This window comes from Pleurodeles waltl, chromosome 9, assembly GCF_031143425.1.
Source record: "Pleurodeles waltl isolate 20211129_DDA chromosome 9, aPleWal1.hap1.20221129, whole genome shotgun sequence".
Classification (NCBI taxonomy): domain Eukaryota; kingdom Metazoa; phylum Chordata; class Amphibia; order Caudata; family Salamandridae; genus Pleurodeles; species Pleurodeles waltl.
The window spans coordinates 882,004,934-882,027,520 of NC_090448.1; the positions used below are offsets into that span (position 1 = coordinate 882,004,934).

General features: G+C 42.6%; 1 protein-coding gene across 2 annotated transcripts in view; it reads right to left on the bottom strand.

Moving 5' to 3' along the window:
• Window positions 1-22,587, bottom strand: part of CPSF2 (cleavage and polyadenylation specific factor 2) — a 188,865-nt gene that overhangs the window by 111,175 nt on the left and 55,103 nt on the right. For both annotated transcript variants that reach the window (XM_069208202.1, XM_069208203.1), the window contains 2 exons: window positions 19,100-19,287; window positions 10,154-10,444 (listed from right to left, as the gene is read on the bottom strand). In XM_069208202.1, coding sequence (XP_069064303.1) covers window positions 10,154-10,444; window positions 19,100-19,287 — 479 coding nt within the window. The remainder of the gene's footprint in view (window positions 1-10,153; window positions 10,445-19,099; window positions 19,288-22,587) is intronic.

Genomic DNA, 22,587 nt, shown 5'->3' on the forward strand with positions numbered 1-22,587 from the left:
GCCATTGAACGGAAAATGTCACTTACCCAGTGTACATCTGTTCTTGGCATGAGACGCTGCAGATTCACATGTGCCCACCTGCCTACCCGGGAGCCTGTAGCCGTTTCAAAGTTGATCTTGAACATTTGTGAATTTGTAAATATATCACTTTAAACCACATTATGTACATACATATTTACTCCATTGCATGGGTACTATTACTATAATACACAACTCCTACCTCACCCTCTGAGGGGAAAACAATCTAAGATGAGTCGACGCCCATGCGCAATGGAGCCGAAAGGGGAGGAGTCCCTCGATCTCATGACTCGAAAAGACTTCTTCGAAGAAAAACAACTTGTAACACTCCGAGCCCAACACTAGATGGCGGGATCTGCAAAGCATGTGAATCTGCTGCATCTCATGCCACGAACAGATGTACACTGGGTAAGTGACATTTTCCTTATATCCACAAAACAGCAGATGGGCTAATGTCGTAAGATACAACTTGGACAAGTGGAAAAGAATGACTTTATAAATAATTAACACATTCTTGATCGACAATAAAAAAAACATTTCACTGTGTCAACATACTTTGAGAAAATAACTTTTTCTGTGGGACTAACATGCTCCCTGTATTGGGCCACACTTCATCAGTTTGACCTGAACTTGGGACTTTCCCCCCAGCAAGCACAACCAGATGACCAGGAGTGACGTGTGGTGCTTTGAAGCGCTATACTTTCCTGACACTTCTACCGATAGTATTGTTGTTGTTGGGGTATCCTTTGAATTAATACATTTTACTCTACTTTTCTGATGTGGGATTTTTCTTGTGTCGTTTTTTCACATTATTATGGTTTGTGTGCTGCATGAATAGTTAACACATTGTCTCTAAGTTACGCCTGACTACTTTTGTGCCAAGGTACCAGAGGGTTAAGTACAAGTTAGACTCCTGTGGTTCACCCTGACATGGACTCTGGTTGTTGCTTGAGAAGGGCTTTCAATCCCCGCAATCAAAAACCCAGTTTCATACAGACGGCATGGATGTATGCAATGCAAGACAAATAGCCCACGACTCCTAGATACTGATATGGAGCTGGGTTTCCACAGGAGACAAGAGTCCCCTGATTTCCACCTCTCCCAAATGGCCTCCTTATCCAGCAGGAACGCATCATGTACCACTATTGCATGTAACATTGTGGTAGAGTAGCCACCATTGCAGTTTGTGTACAGTCTTTTCTGCAGCCTGGATGGCATCTGGCAGATTTCCTTGGTGCTGAGCTCATTAGAACTTCAGATTCCATTGCAGAGCTTGCATGTGCCATTCGCCATTGTCGGCCGGCAAGATGGAGAAGGCCAAGAAGCCTCAGAACTGCTTTCACTGGGATCCAGGATCACGCCAAATATCAGAATCCTAGCCAGAATGTCCAGGACTCATTGCACAGGCCGGAAGGCCCCGAATTGTATCTAGGACAGCTCAAATGAAAATAAGCCTCTGTGAAGGAGTTAGGATGAATTTGGGTTGCTGAGTGTTAACCCCACTGATGTCAGGAGTGGTGCTGTCGTCTAGAGATAGTTTATGACTGACGGAGGTGAGCCCACCTTCAACAATCTGTTGCTGAGGTCGGGAAGATTGGTATCCCTGACCTCTGAAGATGGGCAGCAACCACCTCTACCACTTCAGTGAGGCCAAAGGGAGCAGAGCAAAATGAAACTGCTTCTGGCCCACCATGAATCTCAGGTAATGTCTGTGGGACTGTAGAACAGGTGTATGAAAATACACATTCTTCACATCCATGGACACCCCAGTCTCTTGGATCCAAGCAAGACAGCTTTGGGTGAGCTTAACCATTTATAATTTGTCATCAAAGATCTAAGATACTGGTGGGGCAGGGAGGAGGACTCAACCTTCTTCACCATGCGGCAATAGCAAGAGTATCTATCAAACCTCTAATTTCAAGTCTGGAACCATCTCGATGGTTCCTTTGTAGAGTAATCAAACACAAAAAATCTGGTGGAAGGCAGCATACAAAACGTCTAACCACTGGCAACCACTTGGGGTAGCAGTACAACCCATTGGTCTTTTGCCCACAATGCCACCTCAGTCTGGACCAAGTCATATGCAAATCAGTCTTGATCCTGCTCCAATAGGAAGAGTCCAGCCCGAACTGCCAAGCCAGGTCATCCCTGAACAAGAACACAAGCAACCCAAGACTAGTTTCATCCTAACTGGGGCTCTTCAGTCAGGTGTAGCGTGGTTCCAGTGGCATAGTGAGCAAGCAACCCATATCTGGTCATAATATTAGCCAGTTAGGGTGTTACATCAAACACACAAAAGTTGATGGGAGGCTGCTTGCAATAAGTCTACCCACTGGCAATGACCTAGTGTAGCACTCCAACCCATTGTTTTTTTTGCCTACCACGCCACCTTAGTTTGGACTCAGTTATATGCAAATCAGTCAGCCTGCTTCTCTCCAGAGAATCCTATGCAGCACATCCACACATAGCGATGGACCACCACATTGGTGCCAATCTCGCTTCCAGGACAATCCGTATTATTAAGGCCATCATGAATCAAGTGTTTGGCCTAATCTTGACCAACCTGATTTTTTTGAGACTGTGAGGCCCTAATATCTATGTGGACCACAGACAAAATTTCACAGGGTGTGGCCATGCAACAGACTGCATACGTTTTTTCGACTCACATACTGAACTGACTGACTGACAGTGCTAGACCAGCTGAAGAGAACATTATTTTTTAATGCTTCAATCTTCTCAGACTCCTCATCTGAGAGGCTCGTTGGAAATAAGTTGGGGGTTCACTTTGCTGGCTGAAGTCAGAATAAGAAGACTCTAAAGAGTACAATATTTGTAAGGAAATCAAGGTCACCAACCGCCACCTGCCTATTCACCGGAAGGCAACTACAGGCCTTTGACCAAGATGCCCATTACATGTCAGTGAAGGCTTCCTTGATTGAGGGGAAGGGGTCAGGTGTGACTTCTCCATGCTGTAAAATTTCAGTAAGTACATTTGTTTTAATCTGAATAGAAGTTAGTTGTAGGTCCAAAACCTCAGCCGCACATCAACCACTGCAAAAGAAGCACTCTTCTCTGATGGACGTCCAAATGGTGAGTTCAAACCTCAGGGGAAGTATCAAGCACACTGGCGACTTGTAAGTCCTTATAAAAATTATCATACTGAGGGAGTAAATAATTCCCAACATCATCTTTTCTGGGTGGCAGCAATCTTTAGTCAGAATCAAAGCTAAAATATACTGGATCCTCTGATGGGGCATCCACTCTAGAAGAGCCATAGGATTAGAGCCAGGCTCTATGGTGGTCAGTTGGGCTTTAGTAATTTCATAGTTTAACATCAGTCGGGATCTTACTGAAGTCCATAAGTGTAAGACACTGGAACGAGCAACGAGCGCCAGATCCGCATTTCGCATTGGTGATAGGACAAACAAAGGTCATGGAGTCGCAATGAAAGTTGGTACAGGAGACTGTGATGGGCCCAAAGGGGGGGGGGGGGGGGAACAGCAAAAAAGGATGGATCCCAGCGTTACATGACAGAGGGTCCTTGCAGATCACTGTGGCCTGAGAAACACCACACAAGGGTCCATTACCAACCTCAATTTCCTAGTCATGGCACGGATTGAAGCCTGTAGTCTTAGGAGGGAGCAAAAAAACGAGCACACTGGATTTTGTTGTAGCAGTCATCAGAAGGCCAACGAAACTGGGAGCTCTAAATCAATGCCGGAAGGCCCGATAAGAAAGGAATTGATGTCAGCGACCTGGGGTAGCACTTAAATGCGACACCACTGTCATTTCTGGACTGTAGGGAGCCAGTGCAGACACAAGTCACCATATAGTGATGCACTGAAGTACTGCTGAAAAAGCTTCCAGTTCCAGTCTGACACCTGGGGGAATATTCTGAAGGTGAGGAATCTGCGGTTAGAACTACTCATCAGTGAAATAGTTTCTTTGCTTCTGGAAGATACTGCATCTTATTAAAGACTTTTCACCTTAAGAACATACCCAGCAGCCAAACCGGGTCTGGAAACTTTTTCTTTAGCAATTGCTCTCCTGTAGTCCCACTCGACTACTGATGTGACTTTGGATCTTCCCAGTAAACAACAACACTTGTGTATATATACTTTGCAGCCTAACTTCACTCAGAGGGCATTTTCCACACCTATTCAAAGCATACGGAGAAGAACATTAGCAGGCAATAAAACAAAAGGATATACAAATATGGATACCCTGGAACCTTATTATGAATGGGACTACCACAAAAAGGGAGGAGGGAGGGCAGTGAGAAATCCGCAAAAAAGATATGGTAGCCAGCAGAAATGTTGTTAACAAAGGAAAGTATACCTTTCTTCTGATTAATACTTCTGCAGATTCCCCACCTTATGATGAGTCCCAAAGTAGTACTCACCAGTCGGCTGGACATGGCAATGCATATTAACGTAGGAAATCATGCAGTAAGCCCTAGTAATGTAACTATCAAGTAGAGTCTTAGCAGCAATAATGAGCTAGGCAAAAATAATTGGCAAAGGTACACACAATGAAGACTAAGTGGCAGCCTGGCACAAAAAGCCCACCAGGGAATTCCTGGTTAGGGGCATAGCACCCGCTGTGGTCTGTGTAGCGTAGTGTATGCAGGAATCCTGATGTACAGCATATTTTAATGCAAACAATGACTGTGGGAAATAGAAAATATAGTAACTGCTTTACTTTTTCTGGCTCCGGCAAAACAAACTGCTGGTGATCCATCTTTGATTTTGTGCAATTGTAATAGGAAACCATCGACCTAAGGTTCAGAAGATCTAACTTCTCCTCCTCTGTGGAAGGCTAAGGAAGGGAAATAGAAGATGAAAGAGTAACAGAACGGTTCAATTGGAAAGCTGACACCATCCCTAGCGGCAAGGAGGGGCATGTGCTGAGGACCAGCTTGTCTAAGAAGAATACCATAAACAGTGGTCAGACTGACAGAGCCAGCAACTCTTCAATCAAATGGCATGAAATAAGTGTCACCAGAGACAGTTTCTATTGATCAGAAAAAACAAATCAACAAAAGAAGTGTGCTTTGGTTTGAATGGTGATGGTATGAAGAAAATAAGAACCAAATTTAAGTAAGACTGCAGAATAATAAAAGGTGTGGTGGGAACATGTAAGGCAGAGGTTGTTAAAGTAGGGACCATACCCTCACGGGGAGTGATAGATCATTGATTGCCTATAAAAAAAGACACATCATTGTTGGTTTAATTCCAGGTTGTCTTTGTTCACAGATTGGAGGGCTCCAGGATAGGAGGCAGAGGTGAAAGAGGCTGATGGGCTGCAGCACAGTGGCAACTTCTGGCACAGAAAAATATTTATTTTCGTATTTCTGATCTTCAAGCTCTTGTTGAAAATGCAGGAAAATGCTGGGCTTTTCATTGGACACTTTATGTACCGATTTGACATGAATATACCAGCCATGTTGGAAAAGTACTGACCAGGTGGCAAGCACAGCTACAGCACAGGCCAGCAGAGTGGTTTAGAGTTGGGACTTGCGGTTTCTGATGCAGGGCTTTTTTAACCTCTGCTATTTACAAATACTTTAAATAGTGGGGGTAGTATGTAACACTAGATATATTGGAATCATGAAATAGCAGAGGGCAGCCGGTAGTCAGCAGAAGCTGGCTTTGTAGGGGGAAGAAGGGATAAAGAGCCTTTGTTTAAACATGTTATTTATAATGCTTACAAGCTAACAAATTGCAGGCATTGTGCACGGCTATATGGAACAAGATTATAAACAGACATAAGGGCAACCTACCCGGGCCTTAGTGCACTGACAAAGGGGACCGTCACCACCTTTTTTTTTTTTAAACATCTGTGCAGGTGCATAACTATAAACAGTGTGGCAGGTTCCTGGGCGACACGAACATGAAGGAGCATGCTACACTCCAACTGTAGCTGTTTTCACTTCTGAACAAGAGGATGAATTTTCGTTGCTTGCATTAGTACAAGTGGCACTCTTGCTGAGCTACTGTGTCATTTTTTGCACTGCTTGGAACAGAGCGATATAAAACAATCTTAGAAGATGTTAATCTAGATAGGCATTTAAGATAACATTCATCTAGCTGTGCTGTGATCGGGGGCCAGGAAACACTTTCAGGAAGGCCTCGTAAGAAAGGGGAGATTCTCCCCTTTCTTACGAGGCCTTCCCGAACGTGGGGAAGGCCATTTTCCGCAAGGCTGCTTCCTGCTCCGATGGGGAAATCAACATTGTTACGTCACAAAGGGGCGGGTGGGGGGCGGGGGGAGACATGGAAGAGCTTCCGTGTCTCCCAGGGACAAAAAAAATAATAATAATAATCCTCGGGTGCGAAGCACCCGAGGATTTATTAACCCCCTCCCTGGTGTCAGCCACTGGTCGTGACCCGCACCAGGGAGGTAGTGTGGGCGTCAGCCAGTGGCCGACGCCCACACTAAATCGGTAAAAGGCGAGTGGGTGTGTTCTCTGGAGGTGGTGAAGTGAAACTGACGCGAGGACATGCACTGAGAAGAGAGTGAAATGAGTGTGCTGAGGAGAAAATAGATGAAGTGTAAGATATGCAGATAGAGGAGATGTGAGACAAAAGAGATGCATGTCTACTATACAGGGGACATAGCAGGACTGACAGAATCTGAATACCACTACCCCTTCCACAGGCCTCAGTAATATTTCATTCATAGTCTTATAGTTTCAGAATTCAAACATTTTCAAAATTAAATGTTTGTAACAAAATTATAGTTGCTACTCATTTATCTTGAACCGCTAATAGCCACTAACTAAGCCAATAGTCTTGTCGGGTTTTAGGAGTATGGCAGAAGTTGTTATATATATGTGGATGGAAAAACAGGACGCTCAGAGAGGCACCAAAATACCAGCTGGGTGGCATGCTATGGAATCAAAAAAAATTGGGGCCATATTTATCATTATTTCACGCAACGCAGCAAGATACTTTGCTGCGCTGCATGAAAAGCAGAGGGCCGGGATGTGCCATATCTATGAAAATATGGCGCACTGCCGCTCTCTGCCTGCACTCCAGCCTAGTGCCAACAGGCAGGATTGTTTTTGTGGAGGAAGGAATTCCTTTCTGCGCAAAAAAATCCCTCTAAGCTTTTTTTTTTCCTTTTTTTTTTTCAGCACACTCAGAAAGAGAATAAGATAAGGAGAAATAAAATATTTTCCCTTGCTATGCCTCCCCTGGGAAAGTGTACCATTCTGACAGATTCCATTGTCTAGCAGTATTGGCAAATCTGGGAATGTTTCAGAATCCATCAGTGGATGCAAGAGAACACCCATGCTTCACCAATGGAATGCCTGCCTAGGGCAGAGTAAGTCAAGGCAGCAACTTGCACTGCCTTGTATTATTCCAGATTTACCAAACCCTGACGTGTTTATCAAATCTCATTATAGGTTTGGCTTCAACCTGTGCCCCCTTGCATGGTGCAAGGGCAGCACCAAACCCTTGATATGCCCCATAGTTTCTATGTCTAAGCCACACACTTAATTCTATAGGCCACGCCCTTTTTAGAAGGTCTGCAATTTTTTCATCGAACTTAAAGCCCCGCCTTCCACAGCCGTGACCCCGCAGCAAACACTTGCCAGCCCATAATATTAGATGACTTGCCTGTCGGACTTCCTGCAGTGGCAATTACTTCTTTATGGATCACTTTAAACATTTCTCTTTTATTGCAGCTTTTCTGTTTGTATTAGACTGTTACTGCGGTAGAGAAATGAACGAGCCCATAATCATACCTATTTTTTAAACATTATCACTTTCAAGCAAAACGCACTTTTATGCTCTAGCAGAGTTTAATTTGACACTCACGTTGCATTAAAACAAGCTTTCCTGTTTTATAAACCCAAATCACAAAGTATGATTCATGCCTTTATGTAATTCATGTGAGGGAAATTTGTTTCCTGACAGTATGTTTCAATAACCAAAATCGCTCTCTCCCATCCTTTCTACAAATGCTGTTTGTTTGATTTTTTTGTAATAAAGTAAGAGCTGCCGATTTTTTTAGTACAAAATATAATATTTTCAGAATAACGTTCTACTATACTTTCATATACTTCTTTTACTGGGGTAGGTTTTATGAAGAACTGTAAGCCAAGTAAATAATCATGGAGCACCATATAGTACTAATATACTACATATAAATGGTTCCTCGCACGTCGATATGAAAGAGGATGAATTCTAGCCAGAAGACAAGAAAAGCCTCTACTTATGTCATTTAAGATCATAAACACTCGTCTGTTAATGTGACAGCTCAGCTAAAAAACAGCTGGCTAACTTTGCTCATAAAATGTCCTAGAACTATGCTTTTCAGCATCAGCTGTATTTCGAATCCGCAAATAAAAATTAAAAAAAGTTGCCCTCGTCATTTTGTAAAGGGGCGCATGCGCTACTGCACGCGTGCACCTACAAAATGAGCGGTTGAGTAACAGTATTTTTTGTTGTTTCCTTTTCTTATAGCCTTGCTGTACATATCGCCAAAACCCCCTGACAAAGCCAATGGCTTTGCCAGTGCTTGCTCTATTAAGAGGTCGCATATTTGGGGACAGCTGAACTTGTAGTAGAGGATGTATCATCCGGTTTGGGTATACAAGTGTAAACCCTCAATGGGGCATACAGAAGCTTCACCTGCTGCACGATCGTGCCCACATAAAGTTAGCCTAATGAAAAGTGTCAGTAAATCTTAACCCTGGCATCATGACAGGCTGTGCTATTTTACTCCGGTTCAGTTGACAACATTAATTATTTGGGGATTTTATGTTTCGGATCTCCTGTTAAATATCAGACTCATTCAATTACAGCCAAATTCCATTTTGTAAAAACTGAATTTTATTTAGGAAGATTTGCTGCTGAACAGAATGCATAATATCGACTAGCGTACACAAAACAGTGTTGGAGCAGCTCCGAGGTAATTCAGGTCCCATTGTGATGTCAAAGTGCTTTGAGGAAAGCACATCGTGAAGTAAACATATTAAAGCTCCCAACATCCAAAGGTGCTAGAGGAATGAGGAACATTTTTATTTCAGTGTGAGACTGAAAATTAAAGCTCGTAGGCAGAAGACTGGATGTGCAGTCAGGATGGACTCCCTGACACTGTGAAGATAGTACAGCCAGGATAATGGTTGGCACCGGGTATCATTGCGGATGTGCAGCTGAAGTTTACAAGAGAAATCGGGCACTGTGGTGCACTGTGATGCAGGGGAATGACCATTTTTGCGTGAGTCAAACCTCCCACCCAAGAGTGACAACTGGCCAGGCTGCATTAGAGTTCAATAGCAAGAGCAAAGCAGGAACTACTTTTCCTAACTAATGCAGAATGTTACAAGGATTCGTGCTGAAAGTGAATGACTATCTAGCAAAGCAAAACCCGAAAGTAGACCGCTCAAACAAGCCAGTTACTGAGGGGGCTACCCTAAATTCTGTATCCGTGTCTGTGTTTGGTGCGTTTTATGAGTATTTGGTGATGACGAGTGCTCTGACAACTAAAGCGGTCTATAAGCTAGACATAAAAATTAAACATTTCTTTCAAGCTGTGCGTGTACACCTGTGCGCTATGATGAATGATCCTGGCAGGGCAGCAGTTGAAAACATGCACCATACGCATAAGTGCTCTTTATGTCTGATCTGTCATTCAGTCATGCAGAATTATTGAATAACTACGATCACTTTGTTTTGTAGATCCACTTTTTTCCCCACTGTCTCAATAGTTGGGGACCAAGCTTTTAAAAGTATCTTTTCAACACAAGCAATGAACATCCATTGTTATCTTTCTCTCCACAAGATAAATTTCTCAATTTCCAAAATAGCCACCAGCCAAATGCGTATCACTTTCTTATAACAACATAACAATGTACGAAATTTCAACTGCAACACACTTAAAAGCCAACATATTTTCACACCCAGGGCTTTCTTAAGGCGTATACTTATTTTTGATCCTACAAGTCTGCATTACTATTTAGAGCAAGCAGGACATTCCGCTATGTACTGGACCCAGACCTGCTAAATTGCTGCAAAATACTACTAATGTTATTTAGAGCAACAAATCAGCAGATATCAGGAATTTAAATATTTGTTCTCTGGAGCTCACTTTTTTTTAAAGTTAATAAAAGATGTTACCTTACCTCTATATTTATCACTTTTTGTGTCGGATTGTCAATCAGGAACCTCGAAAGGGTACCAGGGGAGGTCCTGTAAGTTAATATGATTGAGTTTTTTGGGTCTTGGCACCACTGAATGAACAGTTCACGTGAAAAACCACACTGCAAATCCGGCTGGCTGGCAAGGACCACTTTCGGGCTAGGCACTCGAGCAAGATCTGCAAAACCATGGCACAAAGAGAGATGTCGAAACTGGAACGGATTATTTCTTTTGTCTTCGAAACACCTCATCAGTTTGTCACTCATCCATTCCACCTACAATGAAAAACATATGAGGAAGGGACAGATGTTGTAAAATGAACATACATTGTGCTTAACTTACTATCTAGTTTCTAATCTGCCCTGGTTCTTGCTAACCCTCACAATGTTGGTACCAGCCCTGAACTTTTGGTTCTTGCGGTATCTGGGAAGATGGAGATTGGAAGGATCAACCTTCAGAAAGCACCATCATTAGGGTACACATAAAGGAGGCAGAATCAAGCAATCTTAAAATTTGTAAAAGTACCTTAAGCCTTGCCTCGAAAAACAAAGTGAATATGGCATGTTGCTGGTGTGAAGTGGAAGAAGGTAGGAAAGGACAAAGTTTCACAGAACTTAATAATTATTCCTCAGAAATGGACCAGATGAAGGGGACTCTCCACTTTAAAAAGTGATGCAGTGGCAGCCCTTGACACAGAAGAACTGTAGGACGAACATCATTTTGCACCTTATAGTCTCTCGATAGGAGCACTGGTGTATTTGGAGATCAAAAAGTGTAGCTAACAATTACTAGGCAAGGTCAGATGCTGATGAGGGAGAATTCTTGTGTTATGTGGCAGACAATTTAAAAAAGTACTAGGAAAGTAGACCCCCACCATAAAGTTATTTTTACTCTACCCACATTACTCTCAATATCAACACAAGTTTAAGTTTCTAGCTTTCTTCCAAACTCCTCCTTGATGTGTTTAGTTGTTAGAACCAACAGTGGAAACGTTAACTTTGGATCCTTACCTAGACCTGACAGTCAAAGATGATCATTAAAATATAATTTTAGGCATGACCTAAAAAAAGCTGTGGCTACATTCCCTTCAGTTAAATTTGTTCCATGGCTACCTTGAAGAGCCAAGTTCGTTATTTGGTGGCCTAATCTTAATCAGGACACAATCCGTCATGAAATGGCTTGTTTGAAAAATTTTGCTTATCCATTTCTTCTTTACCATCGGGGATCAGGGACTCTCTGGATACTTTGAGGTATTTGCCCTGAATAGAAAGGACTAACTGAAATGGCCTCATTAAGTATATCCACAAATCTACAGCCTGATAACAACCAATAACACCACACTAGGATTGCAAATGACTTCAGAAAAAATCTTCTGGCTAAATACAAACTTCCTATGAATAAGCACTTTCTAAACAGAGATCATTAAAAAGGTATCTCGGTAACTCTGCACTCCAATTGACTGGTAATATGAGATCGATATAGGCCTCAGGGCAAAAATTATTTAAAAAACAAAAGGCTGGTATTTGGTTTCACCACAAGCTTTCCTTTAGGTAACACATTACTTCAGTTGCAAAAATAGAAACATCCAACTTGTGATGCTGAGAGGGGTGCACGCTTTCCAGAAAGGAATCATAAGACTGAACTCCCAAGTGCTCTTACATAGTCTACAAAGGAGGAGATTATTAAACCCCAAGGAATTACAAGAACAGTCAGTGGGAATTCACTTAATCCTGAGGAAACGTAAATTACTCCAACCATGAAAATCCTGCACTAGCTCCCACGTGGCAAAAATAATTAAATCCAAAGTGTTGGATACCATCTACAAATCGTTTCAAGAGGAAGGTCTCAATGACCTTTGTAAATGGACCCGTCCTTTAAACACTTTTGAAACCTCAGATCTGAAAGTGCTAGACTGTTCCACGTATCAACTACAGAGGAAATAAACACAGTAGAAATGGTGAGTTCAAGAAGGCTATAAAAATATGAGGTCAGTTTGAGGTCTTCTCAAGATCAAATTCAGACAATCAGAAGAAGAGAAGAGGGATAAGTTCTAAACCTCAACTCTCTCCCGCCTCCAGGCTCACAAGCTCATGATGTCCGATGCCTGTCAGCATACTTACAGCAACTGCGCCACAGGACTGAACGTCAAGGAAAAAAAAAAAAAAAAACAAGGCAACATGTCTTCTCCATCTATGCACCCTGAATCTTGAACGACATGCCTATGTCCATTAACACTATCCTTGCAGGTCTTCAATTTAGGAAAAATCTGAAATCCCTTCTCTTTAAAGAGCACAACACTGTGACACACTAATTTGTGAGCTTGCCCTCACAGAACTGAGCACTCCATGTCCAGATTCAATCTCTACCTTTAACTGTATAAAGCACTCCATTGCCTTTCTTTCCTTAGTCTGTGCCATACAAATACATGCGACATATATATCAGAATGCTCACAATGGATAACTCAGAATCTTAGTATTGTTGCATAACATTTGTTGGAACTCAAGATAAAATGGGAAGCCTCATTTTGAATGACGTGAAGGTGTTGTACGAGTACTGAGGGTGCCCAGATACAAAAGGGTGACAGTCAAACCATGATCCGACTAGAGCAGATAAAATTAGATCTCCATCCACAGACTTTTTTGGGAATGGATTGCTAGTGAAGGGTATCGTTTTGAATGCTACCTTGAAGGTTTTATAGTATCTGTTGAGTATGTAGTATGTTCCCAGGGCACAGGTACTGTCACTGTTGTTGTGCTTGCTGACTGATGATGTGCTGCTCGCTGGAAACTCCGTATTTTCTGACCTGTAATGGTCTTTAATCTTTGACACTAACAGGACAATCTGCATCTATTTATGAATTTCATCATTGGCATGGGATCGAAATAAGGAACCCACAGAAATAATTTTTGTTGATCCTCTGATAAAAGCCTGAAATCCTAGTCCAAGTGTTCCTTGTAACACAAGGGCAACTTTTCTATATCTACTTTAAACAAAACTGTCAGACTTGCAGAAATAACTTTCCATTTAAGTATGCCACATAAAAAGGGACTATTGATTTGGATAAAATTCCAATACATTATCCATAAAAAATGCTTAATTTGTAATCATGTAAGTGCCAGGACCCTAGGTATTTCTCAGAAGGCTACTGTCCTTGACACTACCCATTGTCGCTGTCAGCACTGCAAATACAAACTACCACAAAATACATGTGAATCATTTTGGACTATTCCATGGTCAGCACTACCTACAAAGACTACCTGGACCCAAGGGTTGTATTATTTCTTTAAGTATATTGAACCCTTTTTGGAGAAGTTCTGCTGTAAAAAAAAAACAAAAAAAAAAAAACGGGCTGCGCCACCACATGATGGACTATCATGAGCCAGTGTTTTGAAATAAGTGCCGGGGCCAACACCGGTAAACACTGAGCACAAATTAAGAATTACCATAAAGGAATATAAAAAAATCTGTTGAATGACTAATAACAGTCAGGGTTTTAACATTGACACAAATCACTGCTTATTTACTGACTGAGTTCCATCAGTTCTTTTACTGCGCTAACTGCGGTTATGCAGTATTAAACTTGCACTTACTCTCCTGCAAAACATTTTTATTTAAAATGTTGACCACATGCACAATGCAGGCTGTGAACAAGAATAGAGAAGAAAGGGTACATTATTTTTTTCACTGCTAATTTACATCTCTGGGTTTGCTTTTATCCTGTCTGAGACTGTTTTAAAAGAAAAATTGCACGGTGGTGAAAGATGCATTAACATTTTTTTTATTTTCTAGAAATTGTAAACGTTGACCTAGGTTATTAACATTAAGTAGTCTTAAATGTTTTTTCCCCACGTTCTGTTTATTAAATATTTTTCGCACATCTCCCATATCTGATCGGGGCGTATTTCTATAATCAAACCTTGGAAATTCAATCCGTTATTCATCTCTGTTATTCCCCAGTTATGGAGTGAACAGTCAACAATAACAATAACTGTTTGTACCCTCCCCCTGCCCTCAACCGGTACAGGTTTACAGTCAGTCCGTGTACACCTTCAATGGATCCTTGATGTATGGTTGTCGTTTCTCTGCCGGGACACTACCCCCACTGTCGCTTTCCATTCAGATTGTAGCTGCATTATTAGAATTCTCTCACTGTCCCCGTGTTCCCAGCATCTATCGTTTTATGATGGGGCTGGTCACTTCTGATCGTGCACTACTCATGCACCGCTCTGAGGCATCTGACAGGTCTCTGTTGTGTGTGGTGCTTGCGCTCTCCCCCGGCTTGGCTCTAGCATGCTATCCATCAGGTCTGCCCATTCTTCCAGGTCTTCTGCCAGTCTGTCATCTCTTTGAGAGTTTTTCAGATGTATTTGCTCCGATTTGGTCCATTCTTAGACATGCCTACACCATAGTCCTATGGACATTATTCATGTCCCCAGCCACCCCATGGCCACACTCCGTTTTGCCAGGGTCAGCACCAGCTGCAAGAATGTCCAGCGCTTCTTCACACCATTATGTCATGTGATTATACCCAGTAAACATGTCTGCCGGGTTGTCTCAAATGTGAGTGTTGTCACCCCTCTCAGCTTCTGCGCCACCCTCAGCCAGTACCCGCGGCACTTCCGGGCGCTCCCCGGCCATATGCAGGAACGAGGCTCGTCTATGATGCATCTGGGGCAGCTCGCTCCTCTGGATACATACTGTGCAGTTTGATCGGGGTTAGATATGTGCGGTGGAGGTAATGAAAATGTGGCAATTTAATTGTAGCATTACAAGATACTCGTTTCACCAATTCATGGCATATTCCACTCTGCAGCAGAAAATTGTGTAGCTAAGTCCTCTTCCACGCCCTCCTAGCCACGGGTGTTATCGGCTTTCAGTCCGCTTGTATGCCTGAGTGCCCATGTGTCTAGTCCTGCCCGCCATCAACATCAGCCGCAGCGCTGTCGTGACTATCGGGGCCCTGCGGAAGTCAGCCCAAATTGCACGTGCTGTATCTCTCAGCTTACAACATTGAAAGAATTGTCCTCCCCCAACCTTAAACCTCTCCACCTCCGTAAACGTGACTCCCGGGTACAGGTCCCCCAATCTTAGGCACCCCTCCCTTCTCTCTCCATCTCACCATGGACATGTTCGTATCTGTGCGGCAGAATGGGATCAGTGTCCATATGTCTATTTCCCTGGTGATCGCGGGCCTTTTAAACACTCTTGAAATTGTCCGCTCCCATATCTCCGCAGTCTACGGTATTAAATATGGGTACCTGGAGGTACGTACCCTTTTGCCGCACATAAGTAGTTCCATTAACGTGTGCGTGTCATATACCCCTGAAGATTCTTTTCTCTGCGCAGTCCGCCCCAGGTAACCACCGTGGGACATAATGCAAGTTGGTTGCATAATAATACAGTTGCAGGGCTAGAAGACCCAACCCCCACTTGCGATTTCTCTCCAGTTGGTTTAAGGCTGCCAGTGCTTCCTTTTCCCCGCCCAAACCAGGGAAGTAAGTAGGTTGTCCAGTGTGCGAAATAATTCACATGGAAGCATGTACCGGACATTGTAAAGGGTGCAGAGACACCAGGGGAGGAAGAGACCTGTTAACCTTGTCACAAGTCAAGCAATGCAGTATCGTCTTTGATGCTCTGGGCCACGCCCCACCATAGTATCAAGGGGCCATAACGTGGTTCTCTCCCAGCGGAAGTCCCAGCGGGGGCAACTCCCCCTCCTGCCTTCCCCCAGCACCCCCAGTGGGTGCAACAGCAATCTCTTTCTGTTAATGCGAAGGCCGCCACCTCCCCAAACAGCACCAGGTGTTGTATCAGCTGGTGGACAGAGTCCCGTGGGTGTTGTACAAAGATAAGAGGTGTGTGGTTTGTCCCACTCTTATTCCATCTGTCCCCATATTTCTCCTGAGTTGCATTGCGAATGGTTCAGTGGCAAGGCGAACATTAAGGGCGAGAGAGGGCATCCCTGCCTTGTTCCTCGCCATACTCCCCAGTCTTCAGACACTAACTCTCAACTGCGTACCCTTGGCCGACACGATGTGTAAAGGACCTCCACCCATCGTCTGAAATTTGGGCCAAACCACATGTGCAGCACCAGCATGTGTAGGTAGCTCCATTGTATTATGTCAAATGCTTTAGTAATGTCTATCGATACCAATGCTAGCTCCTGATCAAGTGCATAACATGTGCCAGTCATCGCAGGTTATCAGCTCTGCTCTGCTTCAGCATAAAGCCTCACTGGTTCTCGTGTACCAGCAATCCCCCCACCGTTGCTAGTCTAACGGCTAGGATCTTGCATAGTACTTTCATGTCTACATTGAGCATGGGGAGGGGTTGATATGAAGAGGTTTCGATTTTATCCCCCCGGGCTTGGGGACCATACATATCACAACCTCTCTTAGGTTCTGGGGTAATAACCCTCATTCCTTGGTTTCCCTGAACACCTCAAGAAGGGGGCCCACCAACTGTGTTGAGAATGTCACTTGGCCCATGCTTTCCTGATCTCCTTCTCTGTGCCTCCGCTAGTTTACTTTCCAGGTCTCCAAGTTCCGTTTGCACCCACCTGCGTACTCCGTAGAATGCAATTATACATTCTCACCTCCGGAATTGTCCCCTTGTCTATTCCACTCCAGCAGTAACAGGGAGTGGTCTGAGATATCTCCCCATGTAGCTTAGTTTCTGTATTTCTGTCCTCAGGTTTGCCGTACCCAATGCTCAGTCTAGCCTACTTTAAGTGTTGTGTAGCAGGAAAATTCTTTGTGTTAAGGGTGTCTCTCGCACCATATGTCCTCACCTACCAGGTCGACCATAGTGTCCACCAGGGAGCACACCATTCTGGATTTGGTCGCAGTAGCTGTCTGTCCGTGTTGGCATCTATCATGCAGTTGAAGGTTCCTACCCATAACAATCTATCCGTCATAGTGTCTGTAGCTTGGGGAAGAAAGCCCCATCATCTATGTTGGGTGTGTACGTGCTGAGTATGGTTATGTCTGTGCCATCAAATGTGCCTTAGAGCAACATAAATCTCCCCTGCGTGTCAGCTTCTGCGTAGATCATCTTAAAGGGAACTCCCGGTCTCACCCACATCACCACCCTCTGACATACGAGGAAAAGGTGGACACATATAGCTGTCCCCTCCATTTCTTCCTTAGCCTTTCAGCTTTACGGTCTGTGAGGCCCATCTCCTGAAGGCACACTCTACCCACCCCGTGTGTGGCAGGTAGGAATATACTCTATATCGCTTCACAGGATTGCACAGTTGCCTGACATTCTATTGCACAATCCTGTAGTTTCATGCCATAGTGTGAATTGGAGTGCCTTGGTCTCCCTTTTGGGGGCATCTGACCCACCCAGGGCAGCTTGTTGTTGTATCTCCGATTGCCATCTCCCTATGCTTTTTGTAACAGCAAAATGCAACCTGCACCAAATAGCAAGTTTACAAAATTGTAATCAACCGATCCCTGTTCCTCTCACCTCGGACAACCACATGATAAAGTTGCCCACCATTCTTGATAGACTGTATATTCAGGTTACCCCACCCTCCCCCGGTTTATGGCGCGACTATGTCCTATCTGATATCCTATTCTAGTTCCCGCAAAGTAGTTTTAAATGTTTAATTTTGAATTTAATGACGTTTGTCTACGAGGAAGCCAACAGAAAATTAGCACAAATAAATACTTCACAAGCCATTTAATATACACCCAAGTAAGGAAGATCGGCAGAATCTTAACATATTAGAAATTAATGGGCCTGAATGAGCACTTTGCATCAAAACATTGTTCATCTGGAGAAAAAAACAACATTTTTTTTGTATTTTCCACTGCCATGAACCATTGAACCTACTAAAGATAGCCTTTAAGTGGATCCCTCGTATATTAAGTTCAGCTTACAAACATTCCTTTTTCACTACAAGATCAAGCTTTCTTAATCATCTGGGGGTACCAGTCCCTGAAAGACCTGAAGATAACCTGTTTCACCACTGCAGCTATTGGGGAGTTAGTAATGAAGCAGAGCAGACAAAGGTGGATCATCCTCCATCTATAACTTGCTCATGGCTAGGAGGCTAGAACTGGCAAAAGGATAAAGGACTTGATCAAAGGGGAATGATGCCGGGCCTAATCTGAAATTCATAAGGTGTCCTCAGTTTAAATCTGTGAGTCACTGGGTGGAATCTGAGCTCTCTTAAAATAACCCATCATGGTCTTCATCTAGTTCCCATGGCTCTTCATGGTCAAATAGTTTCATCTGTGTTTCTGTATCAAACATCTCATGAAACAAGCGTTCATTCATTCTTCTCCGGACAGTTTTAAAATGTCAAAAATAACACCTTTGTAGAGGATAATGGATTCATCAATAACATCAATAACACTACCCCCCCATAACTTGAGGTGCTGAATTTAGCACTGAAAACTTGGTTGACAGTGTAAAACACCGCTGAAGATCGAGAGCCTTGTAAAGGAGAACAAAATAGAGACTAAATGGATTTTTGAGCAGAGAGCTCATCATGAGCTATGGGAACCACTTATGAAGTGTAAGCATGAGTTAGTCTGCAGCGGTTCTGGTTGTAATGGACAGAAATATAAACTAAAGTGTCTCACTGGTGCCAAGCATCCTTGGAGTCCTTAGAGTCAACACTGCACTAAAACTTGAAGGAGCAAAGTGTTAATTTGGAGGCCTCCAAACGGGTTTCTTGTAATGTTTGGAATAATGTCTAAAACAAACTGAAGGTGAACGGGCTTTAAAATACTATTCCTGGGATTAGGCCTGGTGTTGGGCAATTATTCTTAACTAATGAATCAAGGAAGAATCTTTCTTCAAATACATTTTTAAAATAAGCCTTCAAACAACATTTAATCTAGACACATTATCACACACAAACAAAATAAACACAGAAACTTTCATACAGATATTTAATATTTACACAAGGACAGACCTGGGATTTGGAGAACTCCACTACATTGTAGCTAACATTGTTGAGCAGAGCGAGAGAGTAAACACCAAGTCCAGCATCTTTTGTTCTCCAGATCTGATCGAGTAGTTGGGCCAGTTCCAGAACTCTTCCTGCAGTGTCGACAGCTATCAACACATTACCATCGGCACGCAAAGTTTCCAGAACATTGGCTGTGTAAAATCAAATGAAGAGACTTTTGAAATTATATTGTACATTTAAGGTATGTACTCGGACAGGCTAATAGGGCACATCTAGACAGAACTTTAAAACAGGGCATTTTAAAGACCATAGTATTTGCGAACTAAAATATCATTAGCGCCTGGTGGCATTCTACTTCTAAGTGTTTTTACAGGGGCTAAAACACACTTTATAAGCGTCTCAGCAGTGTTCATGTGGATTATCTTTTGCAATGGTAGGCAAGGGTTTAAGAGAGACATAGGTGGGTTACAATCATAAACCATATTGCCAGCAGTGACCTGACAGAGGAAAAAAGTATACACATGCATAACAATTTGCCTATCAACAGCTCACAATCGTATATAACTACTTCCTGTACAAGATATTTGGTCTAGCATTGGTGCTTGAAGATGAATAGCTCTTTACTGTCAAAACACGTAATGTATGATTAGGTATCCACACAGGCCAGTCAGCGTTAGAGAAGCTTCATATTCTGCTGAAATGAAAGAACGGTGAAGAAGATGATGTGATCTGTATGTGCTCCAAACATAAATACTAAGAGTATACAAATCTACAGGTCACACAACAATCAATGTGCAAACATGGAAAATGGTCAGAGTACTCATAAGCTATTGAGATGCGGGAGGATGAGAGGAGAAAGTTTGAAAATTGGACGATACAACAAGATGGAAGGTCAAGATTCTAGTTGCCTTTGAGGAGAAACGCAGCTTAGGTTTCTCGTTTACAAAGGACCGTTTTTTCAGGCTTGGGTCTTAAGATGCAATGTCCTGGGGCCAGCAGAGTAACAGTTTGTTATTGCTATACCAGTACTTTTTCCTCCAAGTCATGCCAATCTTATTTAAGATCATATCGGTTATGGATAGTGAGCAGGTGTAACAAGACTTCTATCAGTGTGAAGGGCTTGTACTGGCTCATATGGTAAAGGTGTTTGAAGAAATTAATTTGTAAAAAGAACACTTCAAAATGTTAACTTTAGAACTCATACTACTTACCCGACATGTTTTTGGTGAATTTAGATTTACAAGATGTTTACTTTCATATCTCATTAAGGAGAAAAGCAAAGGTAGTCTGTAAGTTATGAAAAAGACAAACACCTTTGCAACATTATTTCCTTGGCTTTAAAACCTGCACCAACAAGATTCACCTAGTGTCATATATATATAATATATCTATAGTTTAGCTGGGCTGAGCTCAGGCATATTGCAGGCCAGTTGTGAGAGTTTTGATGTTCTAATTTACTCCAGGGCGACACAAACGTTGTGAGCATGTGCGACTGAGACAGTTGAAGGATTAATATTTTTAAGCTGATGCTTAAAGGAAGTCAGGCATCACTCTCAGAGGGATCTCATTAATTTAGGGTTGCCCCAGGATCTTCTAAAGTAGCACTTCACTTCATCTTAAAAATGTGCCGCTTTATTTTGTGACTGTAGTGAATGAGAGGCAGAGCTTTAAATCCTAGCACGCATGTGATCTCCAAAATTAATTTTCACTCCAGTGCCACGGACGGGAATTGTCCACACTGTTACTGGTAGGGCAGTGGTTCATGCCAAGGGGTAAATGAAGCATGAATTACTCTGCTATGAAGGAAAGGTGCCTCCTCAAAGCAAGGTGGTGATTATGGAATGTTAGAAATGAGAAGCCTCTAGCAGTGGTAAAATGTAGTAAAGTATGGGCACTGAAAGGAGTGGAGAGGGTAAGTGTTAAGCTAACATAGCCCAATGGGACCTCACAGGGCACACCGACTACCGCCAGTGTCCTTACCTGGCTTAATGCTCTGCTACGTGGCAGTATCTATTTCTCCCACTTGACTGTGTGTCAACTGAACGACGGTCCCGGTTTTAATTTTTTTAAATTTTTTAATTTTAAGGCTTTTCAGCTCAAATGAGCTTGCATTTTTTCATGGCATTCAGGTATCATACGTGTCAGATAACACAACATGGTAGTGAAGAAAATAGAAGATAGAAAAGAGCTGTTATGGTTTTATTGGGCACAGAGCAGTTTGAATGTTCTCGACTTTTTAAGTACTAATTCAGGTACACTTACTAAGCAGAGAGCAAGTGAAAGTTAAAATCCAACAGAGAGAATAACGAATTGCTCCCAATGTCAATCACTAAAAACCGTCCAAATGTCCAATTACTGCTTTGCTAATTAATTGACCTAGACATAAGCCCATTGTGTTAATTCCCAGCATAAGGGATAAAAACGACAAGCATTAATCACCCAAATGAAAGGTGCTGATGAAAAAGCGGTCACTTTAGTTTTTTTGTCTGTTTGATACTAGTGCCAATGACAGCATACATGTACACTTGTAGTCACTCTGGTTAGTCACTGAATAATCCTCTTGGGAAATTAAAACAGATATTTACTTCACCGAACCTAGGTTCACAATATAGTAGCCTGAATATGGTTTAGAATACTTCATTGATTTCTTTATTATTTTACAGTGTGTTTGATTATTCAACAGTTTAGAAACATAATCCACCCTTTATTGCAAACCACCACTTGTTTGTTGTAGGTGGTTGTGCTTCTATTGAGCCTAAGCTGAACAGCTAGAAGATACTGTTGTCAAAACCAAATGTAACGTGATGTGAATAATGGAGCAATGTTTACTAGACAAATCTGAGTTTGCCTGGCTGATGAAGGGCGATACCCTAAAACCCGTCCCAGGATGCTTGTTTCCTGTCCAGGGAAGACCTGGCCTAGCAGTTCGGGATGGACTGTTCCCATGAGGAACAGGGTCAAGACTGATTTGCATATGGCTGGGTCCAAACTGGGGTGACGTGGCGAGAAAAAGAACGAAGAACCAGATCTGTGACTGGGGTTAGTGTTTGAAAAGTTTCAACACTCCGTCCATCATTTTATTTTGTTTTGCGATGTTGCTTTGTAACAGTAATGCCCTGCAAAGCATTATAGCGTGAGTTTTGGTGCGGCAAATATTGTAGTATGTGGACTGCAATGCTCAGAACATCCCCTAGGGAACACCACAAATAGTCAGGTGTGTATGGTTAATGGACAAATACATCATCATAGATTACAATGACAAGGCACTTGTGTATATTAAAGCAATGGCGATAATCTACTTAAGAGTCAAATGTAATTTTTTATCCCACTCTAATGTAATTGGGATTACTGTCATTATTATATCCAACAGCATTCTTGGTATAATGATTGATTTAATGCACGTGATACTTAAATTACCAACTGATGCAGAACTGATCAAAGGTAACAGAAAATGCCACGGATACAGTGCTGCTCTTGGCAGTCTGTAAACA